This window comes from Daphnia magna, linkage group LG4 (genome assembly GCF_020631705.1).
Source record: "Daphnia magna isolate NIES linkage group LG4, ASM2063170v1.1, whole genome shotgun sequence".
NCBI lineage: Eukaryota > Metazoa > Arthropoda > Branchiopoda > Diplostraca > Daphniidae > Daphnia > Daphnia magna.
The window spans coordinates 1,839,605-1,865,196 of NC_059185.1; the positions used below are offsets into that span (position 1 = coordinate 1,839,605).

Consider the following 25,592-nt stretch of genomic DNA (forward strand, 5'->3'; position numbering starts at 1 on the left):
TTTTCCCGCCACAAAAAAGAAAAAAAGTCGAGAAAACGAGAAGTCGAAATGAAGTTGCCGACTTGCCGTGTCCGGTTGGTCCGTCTTGATTTCATTTTTTAAAACCGAGAAGAGAACAATATTGTTTTCCAGTATATGATGGCCTAGGTTATTGATAGGTGGCAACCGCAGCCGATCATCGAGGCATGACCCAGCTCTTTTTCTACTTCTTTATCTATTTACAGTCGAGTTTTAAGAGGGAATCAAGAATAAATCTAACAGCTTCAGCTAGTGTATTAACACCGCTGCTTTCCACATATGGGCTCAAACATTATACAAAAAGGAAACATTTTAGAGAAGAACAAAGATACCAACAACTAAGGAGGCCGCCCGTTTTTGTATGTACACAAGAGTGCATTTTATGGAATCGGTGAATGGGGAACACAGAACATCACAGACAGAAAAATCCATCCACAAAGATACGGAGAAGAAGAATAACGCAATACAGCAATATATAGCAATAAAGATATTGAGCATATATATATATAGAGGGATTGACGAAGTTGATTGCATGTGTTGAGAATGGATGCCGACGCCAAACAGATATGCTTCGTTGACTGAAATGATATGATACACATCGCGCGGGGTGTACATGAGACACGTAACGACAAGACGATGAAAGTCTCCAACAAACAAAGATTAACAACGATTAAGTGGAAAGATCTCGATGATGATCGTATTTAAAACATTTTAAAGAATGGCACAGGCCGCTCCATGACATCCGGAAGACGACGAATCCATTAGGCCGGAAGACATGCTTGCTCTTGCCATACTACTCCTTTGCTGCGATCCTAAGAGACGGAACAGGGATGTTTAAAATCTTGTTTTTGATTCAGTTTTTATCGATACTTTCATAATCACCTGCAGGTTTGCCATTGCTGTACTCGTTTCCGTGATCCGGAGCCATTGGTAGACTGGCCAATCCACCGGAATTGTCCTGCAGCGGATACCAGTGCGGCTGTTCGTCAATGGTACCTGGATCTGCAATCATTTTCCAATAGAATCACCCAACGCAAAACTACAAACACACGAATTTCATTTGTCAATATACTTGCAAGATCGAGAAGGAATTCGCCGAGGAATTCGAGACGGCCATCGCATTGATGATGCCAAACAGTCACTTCCAACTGACGTTTAGGCAAATCGCTGGGTGGCACAGCCGGATAAACCTATCAAATCAAAGGAATTGTTTTGAAAAATAAAAGGTTCAACACTTGAGTGTCTGCGGCAAAACACACCATAGTTTGATGCCACTCTGGATCGCTGGTAAGACTCAAGTAGCGCGTCCGTCGCTCGTTCTCCACTTTGCGGCCGGGCAGAAGTACGCAGCGAACAAGTGGATCGGGTCGGGCATCGCCATTGGGACGTCGAGTTTGCAGTTTTCGAGCCCGGATGATTGTCACGTAAAGGATATGAGCTCGACTGTCGTAGCAAGACAGGACCTGAACTTGTCCCAACGGCAATGTCCATTTGCGCTTGCGCACTTCAGGATCCTCCAAGCATTCTTCCGGTTTCGGGACTTTATTGCGAATGATTCCTGCCAATAAATTTTTTTTTGTTTCAATTAAACGGTAGTTGATTCGAAATGCTGCAACGCACCTTTGACGACTGGCTGTTGAGGTCCAGGTCGCTGAGGAGGAATGACCTCAGTTGGTGAAGCCGTACTGAGTTCACCTGACATGTGATGGCGACTGCTGTTACCGTTCATGTCCACTTCTTCTCGGCCGCTCACGTTCATAGTCCTAGCAGATTGTGCAGTTCTAGCTCCATCGTATTGTGCGCTTGCTTTTTCCCTGGACGTACGTGAAAAATAAAGACAGTCAATGCAATTGAATCGATCGGGGGAAATGTAAGTTTGAGTTACCCGCAAATAACAATCTCCACTTCGCCGCGAGTGGAGGAGATGATACTCTGAACTTCTTCGAACGATTTGCTTTTCAATTGAATACCGTTCCACTCCAGCACCTGATCACCTACGACAATCAAATTGGAAACTTGAAATCCGTGTTGTTCATTTGAAAATTGTTTTACCTTCTTGGACTTCACCGTGAGTGTCTACAACACCACCAGGTGAGATCTCTGTGACGAAAGCTCCGATCTCACCGTGTCTGCCCGGGATCTCCAATCCACCGACCACTCGCATTCCCAACCCGTTGTCTTGACAATCATTCCGAGACATTCAAATAGCAAAATTAGAATTACAAGCGTATCAATTCAGGTGGAAACAATTCCGATTTACCTGTAGTGGCGCTGGATTTCGCGTCGCACGTCAATAAGATTCTTTTGGTGGGAAATGGATAGCGTCTTTTCCCCGGTCCTTTGTGCTAACATTTAAAAAAAGAAATTGATTTGGCATATTCAACTCCTAAATTCTAATTATTGTTATTCAAATGCTCCGGATAATACAATTCTCAAATGAATAAAATGCAAATAAAACAAAAAAAGGAAATTTGGAATGGGTCTATACCTCGGATGAATAATAAGACGAACGACGGCCTCGATTGCGGTTGTTTTCCTCCGGATCCGAATAGCAAGGATCACCACCATCACACTCTGGTGAATAATCAAATCCTGATGAATTGAAACATGTCAAATATTTTTTTTTCTACTGTCCCAACAGAAGCCAACATTAAAAATGTTGGAAATATTAAAAGAAAATGAAACAAATTAATCGAAAAATCCAAAATAAATCAAATAAAAAGAGAAAACAATTGGTAGATGACGTTTCTACTCGCCGGAGCAATCGAAAACGCTGACGAAGTGTATGCAAAACACCGCGCCGCAATCATTTTTTTCTGGCTTTCTGTCTCGGCCCTGTACTTGTGGATTTAAATGGTGTTTTTTTTTTAATTCGATTTTTTTTTTTTTTTTTTTTACGTTTTTGGTATACGAACAATCAACGACAAAACAACAACAACAACAACTCGATAGGAAAAAAAATAAAATAAAAAGAGAAATAATTGACATTGAATGTTGTTCCATAATTAATTTAAGATGTACACAAACAAACGATTCGGTTAAGTCGTTCAAATTAAATACATTTAGTGATGTATATATATATATATAGGAAGAGAAAGATAGAAGATAGTCTAGATAAAGATTAAAAAGAGAGCGAAAGGATTGTATGTAAATGTTCCTCTTTTTCTTTATTTTTTTTTTTGCGCGACGAAGGCCCGAAAAAACGTGTAATTAGCCAGCCAACATTGATGAGAATTACATGCAATGAATCGAGAGAATAGAGAGAGAGAGAGTAAGAGAGAGAGAGAGAGAGAGAAAAAAAAAAGTGTAGGGAACGGGTATCGGTGATGGCAGGGAGGGAGACAAGGAAAATTTTTGTTATGAAAAAAAAAATTAAATAAATAATAATAATAATAATCAAAGAAAAATCCAAATATGCAACAGCAGCAGCCCCAAAAAAATTTGACATTTGACACACGATTTGTTTCTTCTTTTTTTTTTTTTAAATTTGAATTTGAATTTGGGGTGGAGGGCGAGGGAATTTTTGATGCCTTTGATTTCAAGGGAGATAGGAGTGAGGCAATTAACACATATATATATATAACGATATATTGCGTATGTGTGGTCTGTCTGGAAATGTATCCCTCCCAATTTGGAAATAAAAACAACAAAAACAAACAAAATTTTTTCCCTTTCTCTCTCATTTGCCTAGCTAATAATTCCTCGAATTGTCGGGTAAGAAAAAGACCCACACAACTTTAATTATTAACAAGCAAAAAAAAGATAAGCGCTGGCAGAGAGAGAAAGAGTAGAATTAAAAAAAAAAAAAAAAAAGAAAAAACATTTGATGGTAAGATAAATAAATAAAATAAAAAATACCCTCTGGAACAACAATAAACACATCTCTCAATGCTCCCCCGTCAAATGGAACGAAATCCGAGCGTTCAGCAACCAACCACCAGCAACAACATTATGCACGCGGCGAGCGTTCGTAATCCAATTTAAACAAATAAATAACACAATGGAGGTGGGATAATAAAATAAGAGGGTCATGCAAAAAAAAAAAATGTTCTCTTTTCAATCAACCCTTTTTTTTTTTTTTAAAGAAAAATTTTGTTTCATCTTTTCTCTAATTTCAAAGTGCGCCGCTATTGAGACGAGGAGACACGGGGAAAACTGGCGAGAAGAAGAAAACGGGGAAATCATGAAAAATTCCCGTTTCTCGAAATATTGTCGTACAAAATCTAGCTAAAAATTAATTTCAAATCAATGATCAATCAAGGGTCAATGCAAAAAGGATAAAAGAATTTCGAATCAGTCGCAATTGAAAAAGAGAGATATTGCATTAGGGCGCCGACGATTAGGTTATAGAATTAAAGATGAGTTAGAATTCGAAATATCGGGTGGGTTCATAAGGCACCAGGAATCGAAAAAAAAAAAGGAAAAAGAGATTTGTGTAAAGAAATTAAAAATTATAAAGAAAAAAAAAAAGAGCTGCTGCTTTACCTTTCATTTTGAAAAGACGAAAGGGAGGGAGTCAAGGGAAAGGGCACGAGGATGGGGGGTCACGATATTAGTGAAACGGGGTGCACATGGCCAAACTACTTCAATGTACCCATCATTTCCATCAATAAAAAAAAAATACAAAAAATTGTTCCTTGCAAGTGTGAACGCGTGAAAGGAGTGATGCCATCCAAATCAAATGATTAAAAATGCAATCAAATAACTAAGAATGTCCCATTATGATCAATAATGAAACAACGGGGATTGGGAAAGAAAATGATGGAATGAATGTGTGTGTGTGTGTGCAGCAAAATGTCCCAGAGAGATATAATTTTTAAAAAGAATCATTTTAAATACGATCAAATATCTCTCATTCAATTAAAGTTCAATGACTTGAAAGGGATTCCTTCGTGATTTGCTATGGGGGGGATATGATGCGACGATATCGGGGCAGGGCATGACGTAACTACGATGCTTTCATCAACACGACGAATGAATAAAAACAAATTTTTTTTTTATACCAACACACACAAACATACACCAAAGAATAAACAAATAAACAAACAAAAACTACCGATAAGGAAAATAATCTACTGGAATTTCGTCAAATGAATTCATTTTAAAATCTTTAATTCGTTTTTGTTTGGGGAATGGGGGAGGGGGATTGTTCTTTTTTTTTTTTTTGTGCCTGCGGAGGGGATTTTATTTAATAAAATTTTTTTTTATAAAAAGAAGAAAACTACGAAAGGAATAGAAATTAAGAGCGAATCAATCAAGACACAAAGAAAGAGATGAGAAATTAAAAATGAATAACAAGAGACAGATAGTGAAGAGAAAGGAAGAGTCTGCGACAGAAGATGTCGGGAGGGATTTGTGGAAAACAAGAAAAAGCGTTGCCAGATCACAAACTAAAAAAAAAAAAAAATTTAATTGGAAGAAGTTGATTGGATAATAATAATCATTTACTTAGTGACGCGTGAAGGGAATTGATTAAAAGGCTTGCTGTCACTAACAATTTCAAAGAAAATCAAAACTACCGGGACACAAAAACCAGACACACGTTTCAAATTGCTCGGTCGAGACGCGTCATCATCCAAAGGGGAATTTTGTTAAGATATGCAAATGAAGAATTCGGGGAAAAAAAAAAAAAAAAAAATAAATAAATAAAAATAAATTCATTCCTATAACTGGCTGACAATGGCCATCCAATTAAATCCCTTTGTTGTTGTCTTTGATTCACGCGATAATTTCAAGTGAATCGGAATATAGATTTAAAAAAAAAAATCATTTTCAGTTTTAATTAAATTCGTTTTCTTTTGTGCTAGCGAGATCGAAATAATTCTCACGCTAATTTTAAACTTCCCGCCCATAGAATTTCCTGTTGTGTTATTGATTTATTATTATTACTTTTTTAATGACAAAAGAAAAAAAAATAAAAGAAAAATAAAGAAATTAAATAAAAAAAACGCTGTGTTGGTGGCACGCCGGAGATTTAGTTCCATGACGGAAAACTACTGGAGAAATAAACCCTCCCCCACCCCCAAAAAATTTTTTTTTTTTTGTTTGATGTATAGAGGTTTTGCGGGAAGGTGAAGATGATGATGGCCATTTTGTTTTTGCTTAAACAAAACAAAAAAAAAAAAAAAGAAAAGCCGCGCTCAATTCTTTTTTTTTTTTTTTTTCGAATGAGAAAAATTTTTTCTTTTAGGGATGAAAAAAAAAAAAAAAAAAATTTGAAATCAGCGCGGCGATAAATAGCGCGAGGTACTGTGCTGATGTGCCCCGGCTGCTCCTCCTCCGCCTCCTCCGTACTTGCCTCGTGACTGAATGTGCATGGTGGGCGCATCGTTGCTGGCGCTGGCGTAGGCCAAATCCTCCAGCAACTTACGCGACCGGCTGGGCATATCCGGCAACAAGGGCATGGCTGTCGGACCGGAGCCCGTGTTGTACATCATCATGTCGCCTACACCTCCGCCGAGTTCGGGATCGCTAGCCAGCGGAGAGAAATCGTGCAGCCGCTCGTACAGGCTGCTCGTGTAGTCCTCGGTTCGGAAGGTGGACGCCAATCGTTCCATGCTGCGCTCTTCTTCCGTCGGGACGCCCGAATAATTGACAGCGCCACGGGCGGGACTGGCCCCTCTCGAATGAGATCCATACTGATGCTGGACCGATGACATGTGGTACGGCCGGCGTGTCGGAGAAACGTGATGGTGACTTCCACCAGCGTAGTCCGGCTGGTACAAGTGGCCGCCGCTCGAACTGCTGCGGGATCGATGAATAAATTCGCGATCTTCCCGCAAGATGTCGTTGATCGATCTCAACACGGAAGAATTGCTAGCGGCAGCCGCTAGCCGGGCGGCATTGCCGCTACTACTCCCACCGCCGTACTGTCCTCCCGAACCATTTCCGCCGGACAGTCCGTGATTCGTCTGATAGCCGCTCACCTACACCAAGATACGTATATCTATACATAAATCTCTGTAAAGCTATGTAAGCTATGCAAATGATGAGCGATACTCACATCGCCGCATTCACGTAAACGAGACAGGCGAAGGAGTTCGTCGTGGAGCCGCGAATTCTGTTCGATCTGTTGCCTTCGTCTGGCGATCTCCGCTTTGATGCGCTGTTTCTTAGCCTCGCGCGTCAGGATGTCGTCTTCGGCGTCGAGGAACTCTTCGTCACTGCCGTAAGGCGACGGATGCCAAGAGCGAGGCTTGCGAGACAGCAGGATCGACTTGGAATGGGCCGAATTGCCGTGATGTCCGGCCCCGAGCATTATTCCAGCGCGATCGGCAATGTCGTAGCTGAGCCCTCGAGTCAACATGCGCGGATCGTTGGCGTAACGAGATCTCGACTGGCTCTGATGGTGAGACGATCCACCCAACCCGACCAAGGACGAAGGATCCATCAGATAATCGGTCATCGTCATTCCTCCATCGCTGGATCTCCTGGCATGGCTCCTGGTAAACGAAGACGGAAGGAAACAAAATGGCGGATTAAATGATAAGATCAGCTGAATTGTTATGTGCATACCTGCGGCTATTTGAAGCAGAGTATTTACGTGAAAGGAAATCATCGTCTTCGGTTAGCAGACGGTTGAGGGCACTGCCGGAATAAGAAGTCGGAATCGATCGGTGGCGGTCCCAATCGGATTTATTGCTCATGCCAACACCAGCCATGCTGCTGTTCAGTTCTTCCATCGACTCGTATTCGTAAGCTTTAGCCCGGCTCATCGATTGAGACCTGGCCGTCGAGTATCTCTGTCAACGTTCCAAACACACACACACACAACACACACACACGCACACACACACACACAAAGTAAATAGGGTTTTCTTTTGTTTTGTTTTGCGTAAAAGACATTGTCAAAAAATGTGCTATGCTCTTACATCAGATGATTCTTCCCGTTCTCTCATAAGTGAAGACACTCTAGGATCGGATAACTGTCGTCGATGACCTCGGCTCTTGCGAAGGCGCGAGGACACACTGGATCCGGATGATTGAGCTCCAATTAAACCGGCGGCGGCGCTACCCGGCCGTCTCTGAGTATCGAATCTAATCAGAGTATTTTAATTTAAGCATAAAATAAATCAATAAATCAATTGATTGTATGTCCAAATTATTTTTACCTTTTCATGGGGTCTCTGAGGGCAGCAAATTTTTCCAATTCACGGCGGATTCTGAGCTCTCGTTCGCGGTCCTTGTCCGTTTGGTTTCTGAGACGGGCCCGATCTTCAGTCAGCCTGTGCAGCTCCTCCTCCAAAGCTCGCCGTCGAGTCAGCGGTGATCCGCGCAAGTCTTCTAGGGCGGCCGTGCGGTATCCACCCTATGGCGAAAAATGCCGATTTTTGTTTTGAAAATGTCAATTGTTCCATTTAATTCAAAAAAAAAATTTAATAAATCAATTAAAAAATATTACAACGCTGAGGATGGTGGTCGAGTCGTTGGTTGTCGATGATGTAGTCACTAGGCTCGTGCTGGGCGCTCCGACCAAGTGCCGCAAATCCGGCGGAAGGATAGCGGCGAGACTTTCGCGTAGGGTCTGGTCCTCGGATTTGACGCTGATGGACGGATTGGATCGGGCAACAGCGCCCACATTCCCCGTCAAATTGGTGTTCAGCGTCGATCGCAATCCGTTGGCGTTGACGATACTGGAACCCTGTAAAAGACCCAAAGCCGAGCCTGGCCGGGCGGCTAGCGACGAGGCCATCGATTCGCCGTACGCTAATTGCCGTAGATTAGTCTCGGATGTGGGGCGCGTCAATCCGCTGAAAGACGTGGCGCCACCGTAGCCGCGATCGGCTGTGCTGGACGCGTTGGCCTCCGTCAGCGATCCCTGGCGCAAATTGCTGTAGGCCTTGATGCGCTCCTGGACGCTGACTAACTGCTGCTGTTGCTGTTGTTGAGTCTTTGCCAGCTCCATCTTCTTCTTCTGAACGGATGGGAGGAGGGCGGCTTCCTGGTCGGGTGGAAGTAATGGCAGTTTGCGTCGGAGGCGGAGTGAGGCCTGCGAATCGGTTTCGCTGAGCGTGTCGGGTGAGTCGCAGGCCAGGAGATCACGACTGTCTCGGCTGTGGGCTCCTCCTCGAGGTGTTCCAGCCGGTGTGCCCATAGGCGTTGTAATCGGCGTTCCGCCACTACCGCCGATCATGAACGAATGAGCAGCCGGTCCTGGCCGCATACCCAACATATCGATTTCTGGCGATCCGGTTGGACTGTACGGACGCCCATCGATCAAACGGATTCTGCTCCTGTGGAAGTCATCATCGATTAGGAACGGGGATGGGGGGTAAAACAAAACAAAAAAAAACAAAAAACAAAAAAAATGGGGAATTATTTGAACTGACTTGTGCAGTAAATCGGCGGATCTCAGCGTGGAACTACTTCCGTAAAGGTCTGCCATCCCGTGGCTCATCTTATTCGGATCCGGAACTGAGGGAGGAAATGGGACAGAATTCGTTTTCAATAGAATTTAGAAAGAGGGGCCGGGCATCAACGAACCTATAGAAGATTGGTGCAGCAGAGAAGCTGATGGAGCTTGTTGTTGTTGTTGCTGGGCTAGCATGTTCTTCCGGATTGCCTGCGGAGTCATCTTGTTGGCAGCCTGCGTCACACCAAACAACGGCGAAATTTAGAAGATGATGCAATTCAAACAATTTGAACTTTTAAAAAATGCATTGACCATAAATTGTTGTTGTTGCAGCTCCAGTGCGGCATTCTGGGCCGTTCCGAGCTTCCGCATTTTCTTGGAATGCTGGGCTTGATGCTGCATTTGCATGAAGTCCTGATTGGTCGTGTTGTTCATCATTAAAAGCTGTTGCTGTTGTTGCTGGATGATGGATTGCTGCTGCTGGAGCTGCACTGCAGCCTGCTGCATCATTTGCTGCTGCTGGATCGATTGTTGTTGTTGCTGCGCTTGTCCGGCCGCAAGAGCCGCCGTCGTCGATTGAAGTTGCTGCGTCTGTTGATTGAACATGGCCATTCGATTGGCTGGATCGTTCATCATGTGACTTTGCGGGTTACTCGCCAACAACTGTTGTTGTTGTTGAACGAGTGCCGTCTGCTGCTGGGCTAGCGGCCTGTGAAGTTGCTGGTCCATTCCGACAGTCGGAATCGCCCCAGGCATTTGGAAAGCAGACGATTGTGGCTGATTGGCGAATAGATTATGTTGTTCCATGCCAGTCAGCTGATTTATAGGTTGTTGAGATGCAATAACAGCAGCCACTCCACTCTGCTCAAATTGCTATTGATGTAAACAAGAGAATTCAGAATCGATGAGGGTGGAGAAAAAAAAAAAATGAGATTCTTATACTCAACTGACCTGGGCCACTTGCTGGACGTAATTGTTAGTGGCAGTCGTGCTCACTAGACCGTAAGCTTGTTGTTGCTGCTGTTGTACGGGGTTCGATGATATGGAATTGATTTGGGTCAACTGTTTATTCTGTTGGAATAACGGGCCGGCTGCGTTTTCATTCGCCATTATTGCATTATTGCCGACATGCTGGCCAAGTTGCTGTTGCAATTGAAGTTGTTGATGCTGCTGTTGTAGAACCATTTGCTGTTGCTGATCCATTTGCGATAGAGCGTTATTGGCGAAAACCGCATTGTAACTGCTCGTCTGCAATTGCTGGCCAGGGAGGCCGGCTTGTGTTTGCAGCGATTGCATCGTTTGTTGCTGGCCTTGTAGTTGTTGTTGGCCCGTGAAAGGATTGACGCTTTGATTGACCATAACATTACCAGAGCCATCGGCTGAGAAATAAATATTTTGCCCTTGTCCTTGTTGTTGTTGTTGTTGTGGATTCATTCCAGATTGAATCATTTGCTGTTGCATCTGCAATTGCTGCTGACTTTGTGTCGCGTTCATTTTGGCCGCATTCTGCTGCTGCAATTGGTGATTGCTATCGTTCAACTGGCCAAATGCCTGGTCAGAAGATCTGGTGGCATTGCTTCCCAAACCTGGTCAATAACAACACCGTTACGATCATCTTGGCAGTTAAACACGTCGTTAAAAATTTCAAAACAAACGACACTAGCAGACGATAAAAAAAAAACACCACTAGCAGACGATAAATAAAAAATAGATGGTCGGCCATTTTCTTTTCAAAGATGTTTCGAAGTTACCTAAAGCTCGGCTGAAATCGGCCAACATGCCGGTGATGGTACCGGCCGGTTTGCCACCCGATTGTTGTTGTTGTTGTTGATGAATCGACGGATCGTGCAGCATTTCATTGTTGTACTGCTGCTGTTGGATCTGCTGGTGTTGCTGCACGAGGTGATTGCCACTGGCTGTTGCGGCCATCATGCCGGTAGCCGGAGGCGATGTAGGCATCCTGCGAAACATGACGTGATCACATATTGCAAAGACATCCAAACCATACAACAATCCGTCACGAAATGGAAAACCGAAGGGAAAGAAGCCAACAACAAAATCAAATGTTCTTTTTTCGTGGGTGGGGGGTGACCTCGTGTTCGAAGAAGCACTCGACTATAACTCCCCGTTCTTTTCAGTCAATATCGATACATGTAGAAAAAGGAAAGAAACAAAAAATTAAGGCGACACAGGACGTAGATTATCGATCTGCTTCCCAGTTTAGAAAGAAAAAGAAAAAAAAACTAAGCCCGCGTTCCGAGAGAGTCGCAGCAAAGCGACGACCGCAAACGGATGGAAGATCAATACTGAGCTTCTTCTTCTTCCTGTAGAAGAAGAAGTTGAAGACTGAAGGGGGGAACGGGGCATGTCCACATAAGACTCTCCCCCCCCCCCTGTACCACCCCGAGAGCCCCACCCTTTTTATTTTTGTTGTATGGAAGCCTCCACTACTAGTGGGGATATTATCGACCTGTGTGTCGCACTTACTGGAGCAGACGACAAAAGAAAAAAGTGTGTAGTAGCACCCACATGCATCGGTCGATCATCAAGCGTTTTTGAACTAACCTTTCGTCTTTAAAACTGTTGGTCGATGTAGTGGCAACGTCGCTCGGCTGGTTGGCTGATCGGAATCGGATGGCCGACGATCCAAAATGGCTCATCAAATTCGATGCGGAATTGGACGAAGGTAATGAGGACGACGTCGTCGATGGATCGACCCCGCGTAAACCGCCAGCTATCGACGTAATCGTTTGATTGGCAGCGACGGACGAAGAGGCGGCAGATCGATTGTAAAGCGGATTGGTCGGTGAGCCGATCCTCATCTGGGCGTTGGCTGTCGTCATTTGATCGTTGAACATGCCCACGGCAGATCCTTCGATTCCCGATCCTATTATTCACACACATTCAAATTGACGCGCTTTTAAAATGGGTTTTCATGAACGAATCGAAGGCTGTAAACATCAGACACGCGGAGCATAGCAACACTATGAAATGGTAGGAACAGGTTGGCGAAGGTGAGGGGGGGGGCTGTGAAATAAGGTGGAAAGTGAATTGAAGTAGAGTGATATTCGTGTCGACGCAGGGTTTGAATTATTGTTCCTCCTCCTTTCAAAAACAAAACAAAACAAATGGAATGCGTTTCTCTCTTGTTTTCAATCCTTTCTCAAGACGTTGGGACGTGAGCGCACAGCCGGAAATCGAGAGCATAAATCTGAACGATATAGGGTCCAGTCGTAAATTTAAATGAATAGGATTTGAATCATTTAAAAATGAAAAATAAGTCAAGATTGTTCAGTCATCGTCTTACCTGCTGGTAGGCCAAGCCCTTAAATTTTGTTTTTTGTGTTTTTTTTTGGCTGGAAGATCGAAAAAAAAAAGGAAATGGTTCCCTTTTTTTAAATAAAACAAAACAAAAAACAAATCATTTCTAAGTGCTTCACCATCGATTAAAGCTAAATGATTAGAAAGTTTCGTTTTTACACATAGAATATGCTGCAATATTTGGCCAACGAGAAACAAAAAATTGATATGCAAATTGGCAAAGAAACAAGAAGAAAATCGACTGTTGATAATCATCTAAATAGGCATCATGCTGGGGATGTTGAAATCAGAATTTACCAGTTTTCGACTAGTTAATAAACAAGCCGGGAATGAAACGGGAAAATTAAGTACGAAAATAAAATAAAAAAAAAAAAAAAATGCAAAAATTAGCGATTAATCTACAACTGAAAATCGTTGAAGAAAAAGCCTCTATTAAAGATAATGTTGGTCATTAGTAAACCGGAGATCGTGTTTCATTTTTTTTTAAATTTAATAATAATAATAAAATAACTGAATTAAATTCGGCTAGACGTGATGTGCTTCCAATTGAGATCCATCAAAAAAAAAATAATAAAGAAAAAACAAAAACAAAAATGAAAGAGCCAACGAGTTGAGTGGCATATTTTTTGAAAACATTGAATTTAAATTGTCTTTTTCTTTTTTTAAACTTATGTGATATAACGAATTTTGTTTCAAAGACGTTGAAAGTGGAAAGAAGAATTTTTTTAAAAAAGAGAATAGAAATTTAGGGGGAGGGGTTAGTGGCTGTCGTAGATGCGCTTTTTTTTTTTTCACCACGTCTCTTTCGTCTTGTTTCAGGATTGAAAATTAAAAATTCTTTGAATTTTATATCCTCCTTTCCAAATAGAATGAGATGCAAAATGAAAGACCTGGTCGACGCAGATATCCTCTCTGTTTGTGTGTGTGTAAAAAGGACTGCCATGTGGCCATCATCAGAAACGGTGTACGTGATTTAGGGGAAAACAAGTGCATCACAATTGGATTATCGAAGATATAAATACGGTAGTAATTGTCTTGTATAATACAAGTGGATTGTGATCATAAAGGTTGAAGAGATATATATCGTTGTAGCAGATGATCAATTTCTTTTGTTTTTGTTTTTTTGATATTTTTTGGAAGCACATGAAAAACAAGAAAGCTAGAAAAAATCAAAAGGGAGAAACACGTAAAAGAAAAGTGGGTGTGATGAAAACCAATCAAAGAGAAACAGTGGACTAAATGAAGATGATGCATTATTAAGATCCAGAAACGAATCGCCGTCGATAAATTCGTAATGATGTCGGCTGGATGTGCATCCATCATCTTTAAATCAATTAAGCGTGTGACGTGGGGAGATGTGGGAAACGAAAAGTACCAAACGACAACACAGACATTGGGGTTCAGAAAGAAAAAAAAAACAAAACAAAAGCGAACGTCGAAAAGAAGTGCGGAAGGCGGATGAATGAGGGGGCACAAAAAAGCGGAAAGATCCAGCGGAATTAATGTTGGAAGAATTCGGTCAAGAGTGGCAAACGAGCAACTACCGATCTGTCTGACATGTTCGCATCATCGAAGATTGTTTTGTTTTTTTGCGTTGAACGCGGGAATTACAAATAAAAACAAATGTCGTCATTTTAAACGATCCTTTTGCCTTAAGGACATCCGGATGTTTTTTTTTTCTTTTATATCCCCGTTTAAAAGAAAAAAAAAATCATTTTCCTTTTAAAAAAAAAAGATCAAAGTCAACATCAGTTTAATTAGGACAACGATCTGCCCCGGGCTTGCGCACCGTCTTGTTCTGACATCCGGAATGGATGTCCTGTGTCGAGTGTAAATTCGACGCTATAAAAATAAAATAAAATAAAAAAGAAGTGGGGCGCTGACAGAGACATTTTCAGTCGACTGAAAGATGAAAATGCCAATTGACAAATTTAACGACGACAACGTCAGGAGGTTGAAGCAACGAAAAAAAAAAAATGGCCGATCGTGCGGAAGGGACGAAAAATTCAACGTGCTTAGAGTACTCATCGTGCATTGCCACAAATAAAAAAATAAAAAAAAGCGCCAAAAATAAAATTTGAAAAGAAAAAAGAAATAAAAATCAGGAATCAAAGACAGAAGAATTCCCGTGGATGCGATAAAAAAGAAGGCGGAATAAAGAGCAAAGAGAGAGAGACGTTATAGTTTCAAGTAGAATATACCAAAAGGAGGGCATCGTGTTTTAATCTAAAAAGATTTTTGACCTGCAAATTTAATTTTTTTTTTTTTTACGGTAGGAGGGGGGCGGGGGATTGAAGGCGCGGAATTCGAATCGTCTAACCTGAATTCAAACGAGCTCTGCATCTGAGGCTGGTGACTCCGTCGGAAGCGGTTGGCGAAGCCGCCTCCTCTTCCTCCTCGGCGATGGGGTAGACCTCGCCCGGGTTGTGCTCGTAGACGTGCTGGAGCGCGGCCGTTATGTTGGCGGTGGGCGGTGAACCGGACGAGGGCGACGTGGTGGCGGAGCGAGGGGAAGAAGCGGAAGACGAATCCGCTTCTTCCGCATCGGCCGCCGTGTAATTGCCAGCCATCATGGCCGCATCGTCTTTACAGTGATTTAATTCTTCCACGTCGCTGAGGTTCTCATCGCTATCGGAACCTTCTTTGACGGCCACCGTTGCCAATTCTTCCAGCAGCGAATCGTTGTCACTGTCATCCGCATCTTTGCCTTTTGTGTGTGCGCGTGTATGTGTCAATACTCATCCATTATCGTTTCTTCCTCACAACGGGAGGCTCAAAATCAAAATCAAATCTTGGACCGCCCAAAGCAATTCCAAATCGTTAACTTATGCTGACTGATTGAAAAGACATCCATCCCCAAAATTAAATTGAAAAAAAAAAAAATTGGCTCGACGGAGTTTCGAGATTCGTGATGAGAGACTCAAAAGTCCCTGGCCTGAAACTCTTTGGCGCGAAATTCCAAAAACTAGAAGAAGAGAGGAACACTCGCAAGAGTTTAAACGTCGTAGACTTACCTTGATGATTGTTCTCTTCGCTTCCGTTACTGTGCATCTCATCGTCCTCGATATCTTGATAGCGCAATCTATGACTATCGTCGACGAACGGCCGGTGACTGGTATAAGACACTGGGCTAATCAAATGATGGCCGCCATCTTCACCTGGCGACCTTGTCAATACATTTTTCCTTTTCATTTCTTCTTCTTCTTCTTCTTCCTCCTCTTCTTCGTCTTCTCCCTCATCGTCTTCTCGATGATAGACGGATTTAAACCACGAATCCGATTGGTTATTGACATCCGGTACGCATTCTTGACGACTATCGGATTTGGGCGAACTGGCCGATTGGGTGGCTGACGGTGTGACCGCCGGCGATGACGAATGGTGGTTCAAAGCCAACGACACGGGTGAATTAGCCAAGGGGGGTGCGGTCGGGTGATAGGTAACGGGCGAGGAAGTGGTCGGGGTAATTAAGGAAGAGGCGGAACGAGTCGCAACGTCCGCCATATCAGACGGCGACGTCAGATTATACTCACGCATCGTCTGCTGCTGTTGTTGTTGGCGTCCCGCAGAGCCCATCAGGTGACCACTGGCGTCGTTCATCATCGAAGATTTCATCGTCTAAGAAAATTCTCTTTATCTTTCATTTATTGATTTTTTAAAATGTAATTAACATACGGTTGATTGTTGATTGATCATGCCAGGTTGCTGGGACCAGTTGAGATTTTGGCGTCGATCCAGACATGTCCGGCACAACCATACAGTGTTCTGATCGGGAAAAGAAACCTACCATTTTGTTAAAAGAATTTTTGATCTTTCTAAATTGATTTTAACCTTAAAAAGAAAAAAGAAAAACTCACCTTATTGTCATAAGAGGAACCAGCGTATCCACCGCAAGTGGTGCACACGACTGTACGGCACTCTGCACAAGCCTGGCCGGGCGGTCCGTCTCGTCCGCTAATCTATTATCCGCAAAGAAAACGAAAAAAAAAAAAAATGGACGTTAAGTGCTATTTGTTATTTGAAAAGAAAATCTAATGGTGTGTACTTTAGGCATTAAAAATACAAAAGGCGGGAAACTCTTAAGTTTTTCAATTTTGATGTCGTTAATCTTGATGGATTTTGGCCTATTTGATTGCAGCGGAACATTGCCGGAAATTTGTGTGTAAGATGGTGGTGGCAGCTCAGATATCCATTTTATTTTTTTATTTCATCCTTCATGGCGTTCCGAGTCATCCGAGACGGTCACAGACAACAAAGACCAAGAAAAACTTTGGCCAGACGGTGGGGCTCGCATTACAGTCCGCCTGACATTTTCTAGTTGTGTTCATAACCGAAACCCATTTTTCCGGAAGTCCATTACTAACAAATTTGCGCTTAAAAAAAAAAAAAATGTACTGCGCAATTTAATATTTAAAAACAATTTTATACTTTTCTGAAATCGTAATGTCGAATGCGCATCCATCTCAATCTCTAACGACAAAGTTGGCCTGTTCCAAAAAAATTCAATATTTCCTGTCAAAAAAAGTCTGAGTTGTAACTTCTTTCTAGACGGCGATTAGAATTTCATATTTTCTGAATAAAAGAAAACAACAAAAAAATGGAGTCCCGCAACTGTGCAAGTATTGATCCGGCTTGCTTTGCCTCTAGACACTGGACAACGACATGGAGATATATATCTCAACTGTCTCTCTATGAAAAATAATAGCCATTTTATGTTTCCCCTGTTGGTCGAACGGGGAGAAGAAAAAAAAAAGGGACTTTCTAAATGCGCAACTTTGCGCATCAAAACTACCAACAACTTTCTTGTTTGAACGCGTTTCGTATTGTGACATATCTGTCTGTAGAGACGGAAAACAAGACTTCGTCACGCACATCACGTCCGTTTCCCCCCCCCCCTCTTCCTCGTGTCTCTTATCACCAAGCGTTTCAAGAAAAGAGGGGAAACGGTTTTGAATTTCTCCGCATTTCCCTAAGATTTTTTTAAAATATCTATTTCGGACACGGAGAAACATTATATAAAAAAATAATCATCATAAAAGAGAATTAAGTGAGAGGCAACATCTCCTTTCCCCGGCCATCTTGTCAACTGAGATATGTGACATCTAGAGCCCTTTTTTACTACACTCGGCTTGGTAGTGTAGAAAGAGAATGAAAAGAAGGATATGATCGATGGCTTTTCATTATCTCTCTTTTGTGTGATGACCAGAAAAGGCGAGAAAAGATTGTCGTCAGACTGCAAAAACGAACCCAGAAAGGGGAAAAAAAAAAAAAAATCAAGGATCGATTATAGACATAGATGAACGATATGGTTGAATTAGTAAAACTGCGCGAGTTGTCAAGATTTTTTGTTTTTTCCCCACTCGTTCGTTTAAGATTCGGCTGACGTCATCGAAAGGGTGAAAGACGTAGCAGGGAAATAAACTGTTGGTGCACGCACACACTTATCCAGATGGGGAAACACAAGCCGACCAAATGCGTGCCATCAAAGTGGCATCTGCTATATGCTCGACCGAAAGATCGTAACCTGATTTATTAGCCAGAAAACAAGAAAAAAAATCGATCCTGAACCATCCCTGTCTATGACCCAACTGTTTGCTGCGCCCACAACGTGAAAGCAAAAACCAAAAATGTTATTTGCCTTACTGACGTCACGACATGTTTCGAAATAAAACAATCTTGAAAAAAAAAGGGGGTGGGGTGGGATTTCTACTTTTAATGATGGTGAAAAACTCACGTCTCGACGACAACAGACGCTACAAAGCCTCTGTTGTTGGTTGTTGATGGCCGCCAAGTTGGACATGTCCGTGACAGACATGGACGTTCTCCGATTGATGCCGTTGCTTGTGCTATTGTTACTCGATGGATCGATCGAATAGCGTAGCTCGTTCTCTCGTTCCAAAGGATCCCTGCACGCATCCGCCAACAAGATAGACAACATAGATAGGAAACGAGGAAGAAAAAAGAAATACATTATCGACACGTCAGAGTCAAACATGTCTGGCGGTGAAAAGACCACAGCCACAACAGTTGATTAGATTTACGTTAACGTCTCTATTCGGGAGAATAGAAAAGCTATTATTCCACTAGCAATAAAATTTGGAATAAAACAAATTTGGGTTTTCATGGGATGATTTGCATATGGATTCATGCAGGTGACATGCACCACTTTGTTTAATGAATTCGATGACAACTTACGGTTGAGATATTTGACGGGCTAGTTGTCCTTTCATCACCCTGTGGAAATAAACAAACAATTTTTCATAAGTAATTTGAATGGGAACAAGTGATGACATGTAAAACATGGAAGATAAACAGAACTCATTCTTTGCTTTGACACGAATTTTTCTAAGAAAATTCGGGAAGCAAAAGCTACGTAATGGGATTGTATGCATCTTGTTTGTAACAAAGAATCGTTCCATTCCATTAAAAAAAAAAAAAAGCGACTTTGAACTGTCGGAACGTTTTATTGATCCAGCCGAGTACGGATGCCCTCTCCCCCTATTTTCAGTGTACTACAGAAATGATCCTCTGAGCGTTGCAAAAGCACCGTGTAATAATCAGAAACTGGTGCCAAGAATTGCCTGGCCACTTGTTTCTATCCCATTCTCTTTTCGCGTTGATTTACGTGACCTACAGGAACAAAACTTTCGTCTCGTTGGCGAGAATCGAGAAAACATCGGTGAACTTCTCTCAAAGGATTGGAAAAGTTCTGTCCTGTTTTCTTATTTTTATTGATATTACATATTATTGTGAAAGGGGGCAAAGAATACCTTGAATTGGTTGGAGGTTTGACGACGCTTTGCTCCAGCTCGAGCTCTTCCATCTGTGCCTTGGCCATGACGCTTTCGATCAACATCCTTTCCTCTTCACTTAAATGGCTCATGTCCACATCGGGAAGGACTCCTCCTGGGACGCCAGTGTTATTGACCGAGGTCTGCTGCATCGATGAACCACCAATCATCGACTGTTGGCCCGGCATCATTTGATGCTGTTGCTGCCCTTGTTGAAATAACCCTGGACGTGTTGTCGTGCCTGAAACAATTGAATGTTCGAACAAAAATAATCATTCCAATTCCTTTTCTTTTCTTTTTTTTTTTTTTTTTTGGAGAAAGAACTTCACATGGTTCGCTGTTGAAATCGTGGGGGGCGTGTTGACACGTAGAAAAAGATGAAACGAAAACTCAATACACTTTTGTGACAACAACACCCAGTCACTTTTCATGTGAGATTCTTACAGCACTTGACAAATGCCCTTCGTACAACGTTCGTGCCAAGAGAACGACTGATTCGCTTGGAAAACAGTAACAAACGTATCACTAACGCAAAAGAAATTCAAGTCGTCAGTGAAACATCAGCCACGAGGTGTTTTTCTTTTATAAATCCTATTCGCTCAACAGTGATTCAGCCAGACTAAGAATAATGGCCGCCAACATTTTCTACATGTGACCCCGAATGCACTAATCAATACGAATTCTATTCGATAGATGGACACGAGATTTAGTCAAAGGCGACCCTCGGTTGTGTGTGTGTGTGTGGTCAAGTGCAGATTGGATTTCGCGTTCTGGGCTTTTATTCTCAAGAGAGCAAAAAAACGACGGACGGAAATGGCTGGCCAAGAAATGGACCAACGGCTCTTGATAATAAAAAGACCCATTCTGTCCCCCCTTTTTCTCGGCTACTAAACAAACGGGTATGAGGAGAGGCTTCGCCTTGCATTGACAAGAGTCAAACGCAAACGCCATCTTTTTATTATTATGCCCATAAAATATACGTAGAGCCCTGGACGGTTGTCCATCATCGTCATAGGATCAATAAAGACTTTTAAAAAAATCATAAGGATTGACTATTACAAAAGAAAAAAGAAATCATTAAACGAACGAACATTTGCGTTTGATTAGATATAGGTGTCACTATATCAACGCAGGAAAATCGATTTGATCTGTGAATGGTTCGAAGAGCATCAAGCTTTGTTTTTTATCGCTGGATACGAATGGGATTTCCAACTTGATGGTTCATTTTGGATAGCTGGAACGAAATTAACCCAGCAAAAATAATTTAAAAATAGATGGGGATCCTTAGACACACACACACACACACAAAGAAAGATTATCAGAGAGGTAAATTATATAGAGGGGCTTGGTTTTCAATCTTTCACTGGATGTCTGTGGTGCCATTACCAGCCTCCAAGTCTATTACACATTATTATTATTATTCTCTCTCTCTCTCTCTCTCTCCTATTTCTCTCGTTTCTCTTTCCCGACGTCGCTTATTCTCTTTAGTATACTCTGTGTGGACGATCTGTGCGTGTGGCAGTACTGGATCAATAGAAGCTCAAACACAGAGAAGTCAGGGGGAAAAAAAAGGAACTGGGTGCATATATATGTAGATGGTGAGGGGAAAACAAATCCGGCCGGAAGGATTTTTTTTTATGTCCATTCTTTTTTACTTGCCCCCTGTATTTTTTTTTTAAATTTTCTTTATCCCTTTAACGTTTAAACATCACGCAATCAAAATACTCACAATCTAATTGTAAAGAAAAAAAACGAATAAATTATATTTAAGTAAACATGTTGCATACCCGCTGGTCCGCGTATGCCAGGTCCTTGGTTAGGGGCCGGCCCGCCAGTACCAAAAAAAGGCGGTCTGGCTTGCTGGCCGGCGGCATTGTTGGCCATCATGGGACCCCTCATCTGTTGTCCTGGAGGACTGCTGCCAGGGTAGGGACCCCGTAGCTGTCCCTGGGGTCCAGCCGGTCCTAAATAGATAAAAAGAAAAGAAGAAAAGACAATAAATCAAAATGATGAAGAACCAAAATCAATTAGAAATCGATTCAGCAGTCAACGAAGACGAATCTCTTTCGTTCCGTCTTCTTTTACTTTCATTCTTTTTTCCTGCATTTAATCCGGATTTGAGAGACAGAGATAGAAACTTGTTTCTTTTCTTCCCCAGTCCCCAGTCTTTACTACGCACACGTTCGTAGCATATGGAACTTTTTCCAAAGTTGTTTCTCCCCCCGCCACCATTTTGGGATTCTGGATTCGTCTGCTTTTGTTTACACTTGATTTATTTCTACTGGACTGACAGTTGGGATATTCCCTACCATTCCAACGGCGTGTTCTCTTCTTCTAGGATAATGTTTGTTTTGTTCCTATTTTCTATCTCTCTCTTTTTTTTTCCATTCAGGAGAATTTCTGAGGGAAAAACAAAAATCATTTAAATTTGCATAGAGTGACGTACATCTGACGGATCAAATTTCATACGCGAGACAGTGTCATGTATATAATGGAAAAGGCATATCATTGTGACAAGAGCCGAAAAACAATAGCCGGGCATGATGAAGATGAAGCTTAGGCGGATAGAGAAATAAATTCAACGTTTGTGAGGAGGGGAACGAAATGGAAAGCGGGTGGGCGTATCCTATGCATTACGTAAATGGAACTGACGTTGCTACGTCTGTCTGGCATTAATTAGAACGATCCCCGTTTTCTCTTAACTAATGTCTACACGAACGTGGGGGAAAAAAACGGGGCAAACGCAAAAATGGCTGACTTGTAATACGCCGAAATCCATTTGCACTTTTAAGCGAAGGAGAGATGCACAAAAGAGGATAACTTCGTTGACAACGTCGACCCCTTTTATCGCCTTCAAGCCCAGGACAGCTAGAAAGAAAGGGGAGATGGGGCGCGGGGGAGAACAGAGAGCACTTTGTCTATCTCCGTCCGCTTGCCTTTGACAATTTCATCCACGCATCCATTATGCCCCGTTCAGCACTGCATATCTCAATCACTTTGTGTTGACACAAGAATAAAGCCCAATACAATTATTTGGCTAATTGCGTTTTACCTTGGCCGGGGGGTCGATTAGGCGGGTAGAATCTGCCTGGGCCATTACCGCCGGGACCCATAGGACCACCACTTCGTGGGCCTCCCATTCCTGGAGGACCTCGCGGTTGTTGAGGACCACCAGGTCCTTGCATCATCATTCTAGGACCGCTGCCTGGAGGGCCTCGTGGTCCATTTCCTCGTGGACCAGGTCCACCGAAACGCTGAGGACCCATTCCAGGACCACCGGGGCCTCCTGGACCCATTCCAGGGCCACCGGGACCTCCAGGACCCATTCCAGGACCACCGGGACCTCCAGGACCCATTCCAGGACCACCGGGACCTCCAGGACCCATTCCAGGTCCAGGCGGACGACCTCCAGGGCCGGGAGGTCTTGGACCCGTGAAACCTGGCCCTACTCCGCCGGGATGCGGTCCTGGTGGTCTCTGCTGTCCTTGTTGTCCAGGGAATCCTGGCCGCTGACCTTGCGGTCCAGGGCCCTGGAACGTGGGTCGCTGTTGCTGCGGTCCGCCCATCTGCGGATTTCTCATGCCCATGGACTGCTGCGATTGTTGTTGCGGGTTACTTCCGGGCTGTCCATCTTCGCCCGGCACCCCGATGAGGTTGTTGATCATTTTGCTGGCAAAGTTCAGCATGGCGAAGCTGTTTTTCTTTTGTTTTTTTTTTCCTAGTGATGGATCACGCACATTAAGATTGAACGTGATCCAGCGGATGAGACCACCACCACCAACACACAGTCACAGAGAAAGTGAGATCGCCGCCTTTGCTATCGAGTGCTACAACTGCGCCGGTAGCGGCACTTGTGCCAATTATCTGGCTGCACAAACAGTTTCATTTTGTGTTGAAGGCGTCGTTGCCATGGTGATTACCAGCGCCGGCGACATGTTCCGGTCACTTGTTTTGTTTTTTTTTCTTTCTTTTTCTTCCAACAGTTTCCTCTTTTTATTTCTACCAATGGTATCCGAGGGCAAGTGATTCACGTTCCAACACCCTCCACGAGCTTCCGGCTTCTTTCAGCTAAGATGTCCAGATGTGTTCTGCAGAATTTTGTCTCCCTATTTTATTTCGGATGGTAAAAGGAGGTATAGGTGTCGCCACTCGTCCTGTCCAAATAGAAAACAATAACTGATGAGTTTAGTCATATCTTCACATGTACAGTATACGTGAATCGTAGGGAGGAAAAATGGGGAGGGAACCCTCATCGATCGCAGGATTCACCCCTCTTTTAGCGGAGAGGCAGTTAACAATACGGGGAATCAGAACGGAGCCAGACAAACAAAACAAAAACTGTTTTATTTAAAACAACAACAAAAAAAATCAAAATAAATAATAAACAGACTTGATATTCACTCTGTTTATATTAGGGAAAGAAAATAGTAAATAAACATCTAATTTGGCCTTAAACGTGTTATGAAATAAGGAAGAATACGTACCGGGCTGATTTAGGTAGGCATGTTGGAACACACGAATCGATGCCGGTTCCCGCGATGATTAGCAAAAGCACCAATTTCAGAAACAAACGGGCACTTTTGACTTTGCACGGCAAGCAACACAAGTCACTTACAATCTAACACTATCAAACGATACGACGAGGAGAGAATTCCGAAAAAATTGACCAACGAAAAATGTCAAATTTGAAACGTTTTTCGCGCAAAATTCTAAGATAATCTACGTGAAAAACTAAAACTTTTTTTCTGTTACAAGCTACAGACGGACCAAGTATAAAACGACTAGGAAATAAAAGGGTGGCCGGGCGCGGACCGTGTAGTGGCGAACTGAACGGATCGCTGCCGCAGCGCCGCTAGGTTCTCCTCCATCTATGGGACCAACGCAGACAAGACACCACCAAAAAAGTTGGAAGGATCAATGGGCGCTTGCGCAAGCAATCCTGACGCACAGACGAGGAAAGTGGGAGGAGGGGAGTGCTCCGAATTTTTTTTTTTTTTCACTCTTTCCGGAGGGGGAAGACACAGCCCAGGCAACGGGGGTCCCACACAGCTGATCGATAAATCGTTACTATACAACACACGCAAAGAAGAAGAAGAAAAAGCGAGAGAACCAGAAAGAATGGATGGGGGGGTAGTGAATTGCGCTATGCGCGCAACTTGTTTTCGATGTTGAAATTTTCCTTCCCTCCCCTTCTCGCAGCAGGAGAATAACCGCCTGTCTGACGTCGACCCAACACAGCCAACTATTGAAGAGAAGCCCAGCCGAGTCGATATGTATTATAGCCCATTTTTACTTCGATTGCTGGGAGACTGTGACGCCGTTTGGTTGCGTTATGTCTCGACGCTAAAAAAAGAAAAGGCGACTGGCTACGAAGGTTAATCATCGCGATCGCTGCAAATGGCTGATTGAACACACATAGACTTTACGTGTGTGTGTGTAGTGGCCGCTTTTAGCGACCAATGAAATTGGCGTCTACAAAATAAAAGGGGGCAAATAAAGAAAGAAAAAAAAACAAAACAAAATGTGGTTTTCTAGCCTTTTAACAGGTTAACGACTTGCTGTAATGTGACAGAAAGCGTCAACTCAGACGTGGCCATTACTTTGATAACCTCAAGTGTCCCAATGTTGAGAACACGATGTGGAAAAAGCGCGGAAATCGTTTCGGCTTTAAAAATGAGAGAGAGAAAATATCTGAAGAGGATTTACATTTTTTTCTTTTCAAAGAGGGATGAAAGATCCTAGTCTTTGAAAAATTCGGGTCAGTTGTGGTACGTGTTGTCTGGTGCTGTAAAGGCTGTAAGAAAGAAGTGATAAGTAGGTGATTATAGCGATAGAAGCGCGACACTGGACTACAAAAGGGAAGCCCCAGATTCATCGTCATACCGTACAGGATTGTGTATACAGTGATCCGCTAGACATTCCCTCAGCCACAACTTCAGAACTAGGACCATCTGTTCCCATCTTTGCTGGGCTCTGGTGTATTCTATTCGAACACACGGGATAGAGCCGTCCGAGTATGAAAATCAACCGTATAGATCAATTCAGACATTTTCCAGCCGCATTTTTAGGAAATGTGCCAGATAAATACGTACCTGAGAACTTATGCTATTCAA

The 25,592-nt window shown here is 42.9% G+C and overlaps 1 protein-coding gene across 6 annotated transcripts; it reads right to left on the reverse strand.

Moving 5' to 3' along the window:
- Positions 1-255: 255 nt before the first annotated feature.
- On the reverse strand, positions 256-25,523 carry LOC116921188. Of its 6 annotated transcripts, XM_045172371.1 has the most exons (32): positions 25,363-25,523; positions 23,964-25,273; positions 22,532-23,633; positions 21,267-21,443; positions 19,459-19,720; positions 18,884-18,922; positions 18,423-18,594; positions 16,546-16,647; positions 16,364-16,471; positions 15,706-16,306; positions 15,012-15,398; positions 11,936-12,257; positions 11,122-11,330; positions 10,322-10,956; positions 9,683-10,243; positions 9,502-9,604; positions 9,348-9,432; positions 8,420-9,251; positions 8,130-8,326; positions 7,890-8,055; positions 7,534-7,760; positions 7,022-7,460; positions 6,317-6,944; positions 2,507-2,610; positions 2,279-2,363; positions 2,071-2,196; positions 1,904-2,012; positions 1,639-1,832; positions 1,278-1,576; positions 1,091-1,208; positions 901-1,020; positions 256-830 (listed from the first exon to the last, which is right to left on the reverse strand). In XM_045172371.1, the coding sequence occupies exons 3-32, from the start codon at positions 23,163-23,165 to the stop codon at positions 730-732; spliced, it is 8,142 nt and encodes a 2,713-aa protein (XP_045028306.1). In that variant the 5' UTR covers positions 23,166-23,633; positions 23,964-25,273; positions 25,363-25,523; the 3' UTR covers positions 256-729. The 6 variants fall into 6 exon arrangements, with proteins under 6 accessions (XP_045028306.1, XP_045028307.1, XP_045028305.1 ...); XM_045172372.1 differs by having other exon boundaries at positions 2,507-2,592; positions 23,964-25,523; XM_045172370.1 differs by having other exon boundaries at positions 23,964-25,523.
- Between the last annotated feature and the right edge of the window lie 69 nt (positions 25,524-25,592).

Bases quoted from the DNA above. Each gene is read 5' to 3' on its own strand.
- LOC116921188 (XM_045172371.1), bottom strand. From the start codon at position 23,165: ATGCTGAACTTTGCCAGCAAAATGATCAACAACCTCATCGGGGTGCCG. The intron at 16,648-18,422 runs GTGAGTTTTTCA...TGCGGATAATAG, and splicing joins GCGTCTGTTGTCGTCGAGAC to ATTAGCGGACGAGACGGACC. The intron at 1,577-1,638 runs GTGCGTTGCAGC...ATTTATTGGCAG, and splicing joins TCAACAGCCAGTCGTCAAAG to GAATCATTCGCAATAAAGTC.